Source organism: Aegilops tauschii, chromosome 6 (assembly GCF_002575655.3).
Source record: "Aegilops tauschii subsp. strangulata cultivar AL8/78 chromosome 6, Aet v6.0, whole genome shotgun sequence".
NCBI classification, from domain to species: Eukaryota; Viridiplantae; Streptophyta; class Magnoliopsida; order Poales; family Poaceae; genus Aegilops; species Aegilops tauschii.
The window spans coordinates 494,029,812-494,043,003 of record NC_053040.3 but is presented as its reverse complement, the minus strand read 5'-3'; the positions used below and the strand labels follow the sequence as shown (position 1 = coordinate 494,043,003).

The 13,192-nt window shown below is 44.7% G+C and overlaps 2 protein-coding genes across 6 annotated transcripts; one reads left to right on the top strand and one right to left on the bottom strand.

Annotated features, from left to right (window-relative positions):
- Window positions 1-4,274: 4,274 nt before the first annotated feature.
- Window positions 4,275-10,195, top strand: LOC109767134 (putative disease resistance protein RGA4). Of its 5 annotated transcripts, none has more exons than XR_012188298.1 (5): window positions 4,275-4,525; window positions 4,852-5,841; window positions 6,329-8,453; window positions 8,526-8,656; window positions 8,871-9,360. XR_012188298.1 is itself a non-coding variant. In XM_073502725.1 (5 exons), the coding sequence occupies exons 1-5, from the start codon at window positions 4,798-4,800 to the stop codon at window positions 10,105-10,107; spliced, it is 3,501 nt and encodes a 1,166-aa protein (XP_073358826.1). In that variant the 5' UTR covers window positions 4,611-4,797; the 3' UTR covers window positions 10,108-10,195. The 5 variants fall into 5 exon arrangements, 1 of the variants encoding a protein (XP_073358826.1); XR_012188297.1 differs by having other exon boundaries at window positions 4,292-4,525; window positions 8,517-8,656; XM_073502725.1 differs by lacking the exons at window positions 4,275-4,525; window positions 8,871-9,360 and adding exons at window positions 9,554-9,749; window positions 10,004-10,195 and having other exon boundaries at window positions 4,611-5,841; window positions 8,517-8,548.
- A 226-nt stretch (window positions 10,196-10,421) lies between these two features.
- LOC120966726 (UPF0481 protein At3g47200-like) lies at window positions 10,422-12,359 on the bottom strand. Its single transcript, XM_045230230.2, has one exon. It carries the CDS (start codon window positions 12,270-12,272, stop codon window positions 10,524-10,526), a length of 1,749 nt encoding a protein of 582 aa, XP_045086165.1. The 5' UTR covers window positions 12,273-12,359; the 3' UTR covers window positions 10,422-10,523.
- Between the last annotated feature and the right edge of the window lie 833 nt (window positions 12,360-13,192).

Below are 13,192 nucleotides of genomic sequence, written 5' to 3'. Positions count from 1 at the left end.
CGGAGTACATGGCGGCCTCAGAGGCAGCGCAAGAAGCAATCTGGATGAAGGAGTTCATTACCGACCTAGGGGTGATTCCCAATGCGTCGGGCCCGATGACTCTCTTCTGTGACAACACTGGAGCTATTGCCCTTGCAAAGGAGCCCAGATTTCACAGGAAGACCAGGCATATCAAGCGTCGCTTCAACTCCATTCGTGAAAGTGTTCAAAATGGAGACATAGATATTTGTAAAGTACATACGGACCTGAATGTAGCAGATCCGTTGACTAAACCTCTCCCTAGAGCAAAACATGATCAACACCAGAATGCTATGGGTGTTCGATTCATCACAATGTAACTAGATTATTGACTCTAGTGCAAGTGGGAGACTGTTGGAAATATGCCCTAGAGGCAATAATAAATGGTTATTATTATATTTCTTTGTTCATGATAATTGTCTATTTTTCATGCTATAATTGTGTTATCCGGAAATCGTAATACATGTGTGAATATATAGACCACAACGTGTCCCTAGTAAGCCTCTAGTTGACTAGCTCGTTGATCAACGGATAGTCATGGTTTCCTGACTATGGACATTGGATGTCATTGATAACGGGATCACATCATTAGGAGAATGATGTGATGGACAAAGACCCAATCCTAAGCATAGCTCAAAGATCGTGTAGTTCGTTTGCTAGAGCTTTTCCAATGTCAAGTATCTTTTCCTTAGACCATGAGATCGTGCAACTCCCGGATACCGTAGGAGTGCTTTGGGTGTGCCAAACGTCACAACGTAACTGGGTGACTATAAAGGTACACTGCGGGCATCTCCGAAAGTGTCTGTTGAGTTGGCACGGATCGAGACTGGGATTTGTCACTCCGTATGACGGAGAGGTATCTCTGGGCCCACTCGGTAATGCATCATCATAATGAGCTCAATGTGACTAAGGAGTTAGCCACGAGATCATGCATTACGGTACGAGTAAAGAGACTTGCCGGTAACGAGATTGAACAAGGTATTGGGATACCGACGATCGAATCTCGGGCAAGTAACATACCGATTGACAAAGGGAATTGTATACGGGATTGATTGAATCCTCGACATCGTGGTTCATCCGATGAGATCATCGTGGAACATGTGGGAGCCAACATGGGTATCCAGATCCCGCTGTTGGTTATTGACCGGAGAGGCGTCTCGGTCATGTCTGCATGTCTCCCGAACCCGTAGGGTCTACACACTTAAGGTTCGGTGACGCTAGGGTTGTAGAGATATGAGTATGCGGAAACCCGAAAGTTGTTCGGAGTCCCGGATGAGATCCCGGACGTCATGAGGAGTTTCAGAATGGTCCGGAGGTGAAGAATTACATATAGGAAGTCCAGTTTTGGCCACCGGGAAAGTTTCGGGGGTTATCGGTATTGTACCGGGACCACCGGAAGGGTCCCGGGGGTCCACCGGGTGGGGCCACCTATCCCGGAGGGCCCCATGGGCTGAAGTGGGAAGGGAACCAGCCCTTAGTGGGCTGGGGCGCCCCCCATGGGCCTCCCCCCACGCCTAGGGTTGGAAACCCTAGGGTGGGGGGGCGCCCTACTTGACTTGGGGGGGGGGGGGAGTTTCCCCCCCTTGGCCGCCCCCCCCCATAGATGGGTTCCAGGCCGGCGCCCCCCCCTCCCAGGGGGCCTATATATAGTGGGGGGGGGGAGGGAGGGCAGCAACACCACAGCCTTTGGCGCCTCCCTCCTCCCCTGCAACACCTCTCCCTCTCGCAGAAGCTTGGTGAAGCCCTGCCAAGATCCCGCTACATCCACCACCACGCCGTCGTGCTGTTGGATCTCCATCAACCTCTCCTTCCCCCTTGCTGGATCAAGAAGGAGGATACGTCGCTGCTCCGTACGTGTGTTGAACGCGGAAGTGCCGTCCGTTCGGCACTCGGTCATCGGTGATTTGGATCACGGCGAGTACGACTCCATCAACCTCGTTCATTGGAACGCTTCCGCTCGCGATCTACAAGGGTATGTAGATGAACTCCTTTCCCCTCGTTGCTAGTATACTCCATAGATGGATCTTGGTGATGCGTAGGAAATTTTAAAAATTCTGCTACGATCCCCAACAATCCATTACTTGCTCAGGTCCATATATATAGCAGAATTGTAACTAGTATTGTAATTACTCATCATTAACAAACACTAATCGAATGGGTTATCCAAATTGTTGTATTTTTTCATTGCTAAACATAGCTAATGACTTTATCACCTAGTGTTAAAAGGTTGTAGCTAAGATAGGGAAGTCTTAAATGTCATGTCTAGTATTAAATGTTGCAGCTAAAGATAGGGAAGCTTTAAATGTTGTAGCTAAAGATTGGGTTATTTTTAATGTTGTAGCTAAAGATTTCTTCTTTTAAATGCGGCGGATAAACATTGGCTATTGCTAAATGTCATAGATAAGCATAGCTTGTTCTTTTCTATATTTCTTTTAAATGGTTGAAAGTTATATAACATAGGGCTCCAAACTCTATTGTTTTAGAGAAGGGTGTAGTTGGACCACCATCGACTTGGGAATAAGGATCTTTAAATGAACTAAAAGGAATTGAGAACTAAATTTGAATTTTGTTAACTCTTTCGTTGTCAATCAAGAATTACAACTAAGAATGTAGCAAAAACTAAATAGAGTGCCAACAACATTTTCACCATCTAATTCTGAAGAAAACAAAAGGAGAGGCAAATTAAGCTACTTCTCACCAAAATGCCAAAACATTTAGGTATCCGTTGGTGAGCTAAATTGAATTGAGCCCTGAACATGCATAATAATAATATTTTTTTAGATGGGAATGAAAAGAAATTGGCAGAAGAAAATTGGTGCTATGGTCGCACTGAGTTTGATACTATGGAGGCATCAATCAAGTTCTTATGTTCCGGGTTTACCTTCCTGGATCGCTCGAAAGCCCAAAGTTGTGAGCCTGTGATATATATCAACATTTACATCACACAATCTCATATCTTGCTTCATCCTATTGTAACAGATCCATGCTCATGAAAAAGGTAGCAATGCATGAGCTGCAAAACAAATAAGATGAAACTTTCCAAAAGCATATCACGGGTAAACATATACTTACTAGGTAACGATAACTCTGACATGCAAAAGTTGTTACTCGTTTTCGAGATCATAGCCACATATGGAAAGATATACTGTTTTGACACTATTAAAAAATAGAACATTTTCTGAAAAAATCATTAACCATTTATAAGATTGTGAACACTGTTTGAATACACGAACATTTTTTTCAAATCACAAACATTTTGGAATCCGTGAGAATTGAACATTTCCCGAATAGTTTTCAGATTATGAAGGATTTTTGAATACTTTTAAATTTTCGAAAAATTCATGAACATTTTTGAAAGTGTGAACACAAAGTATCCTTATAACAAATTCTATGGGAAATTCCAGTCATAGAAGGATGGCAAATTCCAATGGCACACAACAAGTTTCTATCAAAAATAAACGGAAACACGAAAGTTGCCATGCTTGGCAACTAAAGTTGGCATCCTCGCATCACTAAACTTGCCATAAAAAATGTTCGGAGTTGCCATGTGCTCGTAACTGACGTGTGGCACTTATCAGGGTACTAAAAATAAGTACCCCTTCAAAATTTTGAAGTGACTTTTCTTAAGTTTTGTTGACCCAAGTAATTGCTTATTTCCAGGATATGACCCAACATTGATTTTATCATGCAATTAAACTAAAATCTTATTCTATTGCCTCATGTTTACCTTCCTAGCCTTAATTACTTCCCATGGCACAGGGATCCCTAAATGGCATCATATATATAGGAAACTTTATGTTCTGCGAGAATTTAAATTTCTAGCTATAGCTTTTTGGGAGTTTGAAAGCTAAGCTATGACATTTTGTACCGCCATCCTTGCTACGGCCGCTATTTGGCATAGCTCGCCATCAGGTATAGCCTATAATTGAAGTTGTTTCATTGTACTATATATGGTTTAAAAACCTGCAATCAATTATACGCGTAAATTTATCCCACATGGCACTTTGCCTCATTTTTTATTTTCTTGTATTGTTTCTCTTTGTTTTTTCTACTTTTTCTGCATTTTTCGAGGTATTTGGGCGTGCAGTGCCTAACGTGTCTACAGTGCCTAAACATGCTGATGGACTGGCCCGTGTTACCAGGGGTGGCGTGCCTGGGCTGGGGCTCGCGGCACGGCACGGCCCGTGTAGCTGGCGTGCCGGGCCGGCCCATCTGGCCAGGTTTTCTTCAGGTCCGCCTGCCCTGCCGGCCACTCTACACCGCCGATTCGCCGGAAGAAAATCCACCCCCAAAATCTCCCTGGCGGCGCGGAGCACGGACGGCCGAAGCTGCCGCTGCTGCTTCTCGGTGCCGTGGCAGGCATCGTCGCCGGCGCGGGGGGTTCGGTTCGGACGAGGAAGTAGTGGCACGGCGCCGGGGATGGAGGGGGAAAGCGGAGAGCCGGCGGGGGTGGCGGCGGCGACGCCGGTGACGCTGGCGACCGCGAGCATGGAGCAACTTACTCACGGTGAGGGACTGCTGTTAGATGACTAGCTAATTTATCCGAATTAGCGCATAAAGGAAACCAATTGCTTTCTTGCCATGACCGCCATTGCTTTGCCGGCCACTCAAGGAAGGAATAATGGCTTTCTTGAGGAAAAGAAGCGGAATAATGGCTTTCTTGCCAAGGAGCCCAAGCTAAGTACCCCTACTAACCAAGGGAACACACACACACACACACACACACACTGTTGATTAACCAATCTTCGGCCTGAGCCTGAGAACAAAGAAACACAAACTATGGCCATTGTGCTTGATGCATTCGCGTCCTATGTCGCTGACATGCTCAAGCAGGTGGTGGAGGACGAGGTGGGGATGCTGCTCGGCGTCACCGGCCAGATCGACAAGATGGGCGTCAAGCTTGGGGACCTCAAGAAGTTCCTGGCCGACGCCGAGAGGAGACGCATCACCGACACCAGCGTGCAGGGCTGGGTGACCGAGCTCAAGCGCGCCATGTACGACGCCACCGACATCCTCGACATCTGCCAGCTCAAGGCCATGGAACACCATGCATCACGCACGGGGTGCTGCAACCCCTTGCTCTTCTGCTTGCGGAACCCTCTGTTCGCCCACGAAATCGGCACCCGCATCAGGGCGCTCAACCAGAAGCTCGACGACATCAAGGAGCGAAGCGCTGCCTTCGGCTTCGACCTTGCTTCGTACGAGGACTCTAGCAGCAAGGTACATTCCTCTCGCTTATCTACCAGTCGCGAGACATCGTGGGAGCTCGACCGGTCAGGTGTGGTCGGGGAGAAGATCAAAGAAGACACAAGGGCACTTGTAGAAATCATGGTGAGAAGACCTGAGGTAGAAACCAGCAATACAGACAACAACAGAGTCATGGTTTTTGCCATTGTGGGTGTTGGTGGGATCGGCAAGACCACCCTCGCTCAAAAGGTCTTCAACGATGAAGCCATAAATGCCAATTTCGACACCAAGATATGGTTGAGTGTCAACCAGGGCTTTGACAAGGTTGAGCTTCTTAGGACAGCCATCACTCTTGCCGGGGGAAAGCACCCTAGTGAAAAAGCGTTGGCAGTGCTTTGGCCAATACTTAGTGCTGCCTTGGCAGGGAAGAAGATATTCCTGGTGATGGATGACGTGTGGAGCCATGAAGCATGGGGTGATGTGCTTGAAACACCCCTTAATGATGTGGCCCGAGGTAGCCGAGTCCTTGTCACTACTAGAGATACAAGAGTTGCCCGTGGGATGAAAGCTGTGCTCCCCTACCACCATATCGACAAATTAGATGATGAAGATGCATGGTCATTGCTTAGAAAACAGGTTTGTTGTTAAACTCGATGCATCTTCAATAATTACGAGCTAGCTGCTTAACTCCCTATTTGGACATGAGATAATAATAATTATTATAATAATTATTATTATTATAGGGCATACTCCTGTGTATTTTTCACTAAAGTTACTACAAGACAGACACATACAACATATGCACACCAGACACACACACACACACACACAATGGCACAATGTTTTAATCAAATCTAGCTTGATGAGAGTGAACAGCTTCTCTCCCACAACGCTTGGCAATTTAATTTCAGTACCTTGGTTGAGAGCGAATCCCCACTTGCCGATCTATTGACCTGACAATTTAATTTAAAAAATAGTTCATTGTCTAGTATATTAATAGTTCCATATCTTGGCTACCTTGTTTTTAAATAAAACAAAATTGGGGCTAGCCAAGAAAAAGTCGTTTATTTTATTTAAAGTTAAACCTCTTCTTATTATCTCTATTGGTTTAAACTGCTTGCAGGTAATTTCAAGTGAGACAGATGGACCTGAAGTTGATATGCTTAAGGATATTGGATTGCAAATTGCTGTAAAATGTGGTGGTTTGCCTCTTGCTGTCAAAGTAATGGGAGGACTGTTGTGTCAGAAGGATAAACGACGCCATGAATGGAGTATGGTTCTGAATGATTCTATATGGTCAGCATCTGAAATGCCTGAAGAGCTAAACTATTCAATATATTTAAGCTATGAAGATTTACCTCCTTCCATCAAGCAGTGCTTTCTATACTACTCCCTTCTCCCTAAAAGTGCAGTGTGGTATAAAAATAGCATTATTGGCATGTGGATTAGCGAAGGATTTCTTCACAGAAACTCTGATGACTTAGAAGAGTTAGGAAGCAAGTACTATAAGGAGCTGATACTGAGGAACCTCATAGAGCCAGTTACAAAATGGTCTGATCAGCAAGTTTGCAGCATGCATGATGTTGTTCGCTCATTTGCTCAATTTGTGGCTAGAGATGAGGCACTAGCAGCTCACAGTGGAGATACTGGTTTCATTAGTAAACTTAGTGCACACAAGTTCCTTCGGTTGTCTATGGAAAAGAAAGTATCAGAATCAGATGGGTTGGGCTGGAGTTCCTTACATGCACAAAAGACACTGAGAACACTAATATTAGTTGGCCCTATATCTATGAAGCCTAGTGATTCGATTGTTGATTTTCCCTGCCTACGAACTCTACATACAGAATCTGTAGATGTTGCTGTATTGGTTGAGTCTTTGGGGAAACTCAAGCACTTGAGGTACTTGTTCATATGGAAATCCGATATATCAAGTTTGCCAGATAACATTGGAAATATGAAATTTCTGCAGTTCATTTGCCTTGTAAAATGCCAGCAATCTGTGAAACTTCCACATAGCATTTTGAAGCTAGCGCAACTGAGGTATCTTAACTTTCATGACTCTAGTATAAATGGTATACCAAAGGGGTTCAGTGTTCTAACAAATCTAAGGAACCTGCGTGGGTTTCCAGCCCAGACAGATGGTGTTTGGTGTAGTTTGGATGAGTTAGGCCCTCTTTCTGAGCTCAGATCTCTTGGAGTGCAGAGATTGGAGAATGTGTCCGTTACCTCGTCTGCGGCAAAGGCAAAGCTTGGTGAGAAAGTTCATCTGACCCACTTGTTTTTATACTGCAGCAGTATATTGGGAGATGATGGGCTGATTAAAGATGAAAAGGGTGTCTCTGAGGAAGAACAGCGACAAATTGCGGGTGTGTTTGATGAGCTCTGCCCTTCGCCTAGCTTAGAGTATCTTGATATAAATGGATTTTTTGGCCGACAGCTCCCAAGGTGGATGATGTCAAGATCAGCACCGGTCTTCAAGAGCTTGAGGATTATATTCATGCTTGATCTAGCTTGTTGCACCCAACTACCAGATTGCTTGTGTCAACTCCCATGTTTGCAGGACATTATGATCCGTCGCGCTCCAGCCATCAAGCGTGTTGGACCTGAATTCCTGCAATCCTACCAGACACCGGCTGCGTTTCCGAGATTGAGGAAGTTGGAGTTAACTGGAATGGTGGAATGGGAGGAGTGGGAGTGGGAGGAGCAGGTGCAAGCCATGCCTCTTTTGGAGGTGCTTGAGCTCAAAAGTTGCAGATTGAGGTGTCTTCCTCCTGGCCTCGCCTCACATGCGAGGGCTTTAAAGTCTATATCTGCACAAAATAACCAGCACCTCAACTCACTAGAGAACTTTGCTTCTGCTGTTGAGCTGGAAGTGGCTGAAAGCCCCGACTTGGAGAGGATCGCTAATCTTCCCAATCTGCGGAAGCTTGAGATCGAGGCTTGCCCAAAGCTGAATGTACTGGAGGGTATTTGTGCACTCCAGAGGCTCGTATTGGAGGATTATGCCATGGAAACACTTCCTGAATACATGCAAGATGTAAACCCAAGGCATTTTGAGTTACGCTGCAGCCTGACGTTGCTCACTTCCATAGCCGTGGGACAATCTGGACCTGAGTGGGACAAGTTCAGCCGTATCGACCATGTCAAGGCATATGCACCCGATGAGAACAATAAAAGGAAATGGTACGTGTTGTACACGAGGGAGCCCTGCAGCATGGACACAAATGTCCGCCACTCCATATCTGCAGGTAAATTAGCACAACGGTGTCGTCTCAATTTGTTGTTCCACTCTGTTCATTGAACTCGTTCAGTTTATTCAGGGGATGAAGAGGAGGACCAGCAAGTAATTTCATGAGTCTCTAGGAATGAAGAGCAACAAGAAGTAGGCAGAAGATTTCGGCATTCTTTTGCATGCATCTTCATCAGATCTTGTGAAGGTGCATGGAGAGAGGTAGGATCACTATTCAGCTTCTAACTGATGGTATAATTTTGCTTCCGTTGATGTATTTCACATTAGTGTTGGCAGTCGCGTGCCAATTTACTCTCTAGTCCTCATGGTTTCGACGACCAAGTTAGTAGCTATGCTATACATGGAAATGAAAAACCTTAATCCATGAAACCCAGGTGCATGGTCATATTTTGATGTGTGTTAAACATTGATGCAGGCAGGTTGAAGGCAAGCAAGCTAGACGGGCCTTAACCATCTTCACCTTGATGAAGGCAAGGCAAACAAGAGAAGCTCATCATTTACGTAACTCTTCGGCGAGACTAGTATCATCCGATTTACAACGATGATGGCTGTAACGTGAATACTTGTGTGTTTGATGCAACTTTACCGCTTGGTTTGTTTTTCACAAAATGCACACCTTCATAGACTCTCTGTCATATCAAATGGTTCTGTTTTGATAATTACCGGAGTCATTCAAAGGAACTAAGCAAGGAACACAACTTGTGGTTATTCCTACTACATTAGTACAGTAATACTTTTCAACAACTTATTCCTGGTGCCAGCAGTAGAATTTGATAGAAACTACCTATAACTTATTCTTGGTACCTGTAACTTATTTGATTATGCATTGTGTACATGCACATAGCGAAGAACAACTGATTTTACTTGACACCTGAATGAATGTTCAGAACATTGTGCCTTGGAAATTGTTATCCATGCCAAGAGCTGTGGTTTAGTGGTTGAATGCCATAATATTTTTCCAAGATAAATTTAGGAAAGCATTGTGTCCTACCAAGAGCAGCCACAGAAATTTAGTCTTGTGAGTTGTGAATTTATGAGTATCTCAAGTGAGACCTATTTTCTGCAGACAGTTTTTTTTTTCCTTTTTGCGGGAAGCAGACAATTGTAAACTACCTAAGGTTGCTCAGAGTAGAGCATGAAGGTTTCTCAGATCTGATTATGCAAGAAGAATGCTGCTTCAGTATTCATGGTGGTACAGACTATGGAAAAAGAATGAGGCATGAAAAACAGAGCACCCAGCTGAAACTCATGATGTACAAGTGTTGCAAAAGGTACAAAACTGAAAACTCTAGCAGTAAGCCTCGGTGTTAATTACATCGGACATTGTCTAGTCTTTATTGAATTCAGCAACGGAGATGGAATTAAGTAGCAGAAACGACACAACATGCATGGCACCGGCAATCAACAGGAAAAAGTATTGGCACGCATAGAAAAGCAAACAGAGCAATGCGAAGCAGAGACACCAATGTTGCCTGGCACTGGCGCCCCAATTTGACAGACCATCAGCTTGTTCTTTGTCAGTGGCATTGATACTTGATGGACCAGCAGATTGTATCATACTGACGGTACAGACTACAGAGAATGAAGAAGGCTCCGAAACACAACAACCAGAAACTCATACTGTACAAGTGTTGCAGAAGGTACCAATGTAAAAACTATCTGCCAGACAGCCTTCATGGTCAAGAAGAGATTTCAAAGTCTTCACTGAATTTGGCAGTAGAAAGGAATTAAGCAGCAGAAATGGCACCAACAAACACGCATATATAGTTTAAAAAAGATTTGGCACCCGTCTGGTGAAACACAAACAATAGCAGGAACTGAAGAAAGTAACCTATGATGGCAACTTAATTGTACTATCACGTATTCTTGATGATGGACAATGAAAAAGACTGCTCTCTCGCTTGTAAATTAGAGATCCGAATCACTAAGACGAATGACGCTTCACAAGTATTCACGGTACAGGCTACAGTAAAAGAAGAAGGCCCCAAAAGCAGAACACCGAGAAGCTCATACTGTGCAAGTGTTACCCAAGGTACATAACTGAAAATATGGCAAACATGGTCTGATTTTACTGGTGTTTCCTGAGAGAGAGGAGCGTCTTGAAGATGCCCACTAGAACACCAACCACTGAGAAGACCGTAGCAATGGTTTTGAAGTACTTGTAGATGAACCTGTGCACCTTGATCCACATCCACCTGTTGACCTGGTACTTCTCAATGCTTGTTAAGACGAGGAGAAAGGAGTGGCCGACCGGCAGGTGCCTGGTAAGGGTCTTGAAAAAGTCAAACACCTCTTGGTTTGTGAGTTCTCCCTGCACAAGATGCTTCCTCCGTAGGTCGCGCACATCCTCTTTCTGATCCATGAGCATTGAAACAAGGGCGAGGTAAGAGCAGACGGCCGTCCCTTTATCATCAGATAGATCCCCTGAGGTCGTGCATACCTCGAAAGCTGCCATGTTTGCAAGTAAACATGCATTTGTAGCGCTTAGCACCAGTGGCGTCAGGGAAAGCTCGCCAAAGAGGGGTCCTTTCCTGATGGCCATTTCTGTGAAACTTCCTGACTTGCTGGCTTTCAGCTTGATGCCAATTTCTGCAAGCTCGACGGCACCTGTAGATATTGACATTGAGCTGAGTGTTTTCATGGACTTATTCTTGGCCGATGGTATACGCATTTCTTTATGCGCACCAATTAACCAGACTTTCAAACGGTTCAATATTGAAAATACATGAATAATGCAGGATATCTTGTTGGCTATTTTGACATTCTTGCTGACTTTGGTGGCAATCTTGCTGCTTATTTTGTAGAATCGGAGGAGACCAAGGAGATGAGGCGGATTGTACTCTTCATGCAAGTCTGAAATAGTTTCTTCTGGTCCGGTATGAATATGATACTTACGGTTTGTGAGACCTTTCCCCATCCTTGAAATTATCATCTTCACTTGCACGGGAACGGACCTGAAGTTCATCAAGGCTTCCACAACTACCCAGGGGAGCTGGTTCTCTAGCAACATTATATCACAAATGATTTGCTCTTCGTTGGAACGGAAAAAATACAGCAATGCTTCTTCAGATAGAAGCTGCTCCTCATGCTCATCACTAATTGTATGCAAAAATTCCAGCACGAAACAAGCATCATAGAACATCATAGGATTAAAGTCGACATTGCTGATACCTGCCACCGCAGAGTCATGACCGTAGAGGCGGCGGGCCTCGTCTGCAACCTCGCAGACAGCCCCATAGATCTCCTCAATTGAGCGGCCTGACTCGTGGGTGAATTGGGCGGCAGCCACGTGCTTGACCTTCTCCACCTCCAGGAGGTGGGGTTTGCCGTGGTGGTAAGGGCCGATGGCAACGACCCTCGGCTCAATGTACTGGCTGTCGAGACTGCGTAGGCTTGCAGGAAACCTATGCATCTGCTCTTTTCTCTTGTGGAAATCAATCTTGAACTCTTCTGCTGCTTTCATCAAATCATTGTCCAATCCCTCATCAACATGCTCGCGGCTACAGCTAGAAATGTCACCTACATCCACGATCTCAGAGTCAGAGGACCTAAGCTCCTGCGCTGCTTTCTGCAAGTACTCCTCGTCCTCCTCCTTCTCAACCGGAGCAGGTGCTGCTTCTGCAGAATCCATGGTCTCCCCGATTGAGTCCACTTGCTGGAGGCTGCTCATGAGGGGAGCGGATAAAGCAGCATCCGATTCCTCGTCCTCTTTCGTCCACTTCAAGTGCTGCTCAACCGGAGCCACAGCTTCTTCCACGGTGTCAGCCATTGGATCAGCCGGAATGTTGCCGCCACGAGCACCAGAGGGATCTGCCATCTATCTTGGCTGAGTGGATAGCGGGAATGCAGCTACCTATACCAACTGTTGGTTCTCTGCTATTTGCTACTGATAGCTAGCAAGAAAGGTGCGAGACTGATGAAAAGAGAACTTGTAGAGATCAGTGTGGTAGAGGTAGCACGGTTTCCAATTTTGAAAAACAAAACTGCAGGCGGACCAAGTGACAGACTAGATGCCGAGATGCCGCCTCCACTGGCTTGTCTTGTGTACACTAGCTAGCTCTGAGACCTCGTAAGACATAGACGTTTCAGCTGAAAGACACTATATATACTAATGCAAATGGGATTATCTTTTCCACTACGAGACAGTGTATATTCTGAATCCGTTCAACCATTCTTTAGCTAGACATGGTGAGCTCACCCCGTCCCAACTCCCAACTACCCTTTTGTTTACGAGCCCCACTTTGGTACAACCCTTATTCTTTATCTGCATTGAACCACTTACAGATGATATAAGTGATGTTTTCCATCAGGTTCTGCAATATTTGAAGAAGCTACGTGTGCTCCATTTGTGCTTTTACAGCCAAAATATAAAATAGAACAGCTGCACCCCGGCCCTCTCTATCTAGCCATCCATTCTGCGCATCACGATTTGTGCAAACACATTTCTCTTTTTTGTTTCTCTCACATAAAACATATTTTGAAGTTCAAACCTTTGCAGCGTAGCAAAGTTTTCTATCTAGAATCTAGGATAAATCTTTCAGAATTTTTTGTCAAACATAAAAAATCATTTTTTGTATATTTATGTTTGACAAAAAATTCTGAAAGATTTATCCTAGATTCTAGATGGAAAGCTTTGCCACGCTGCAAAGGTTTGAACTTCAAGACATCTTTTATGTGAGAGAAACAAAAAAGAGAAATTTTCATATGGAAAATTAGTTGTGTTGCACAGATCTTAAA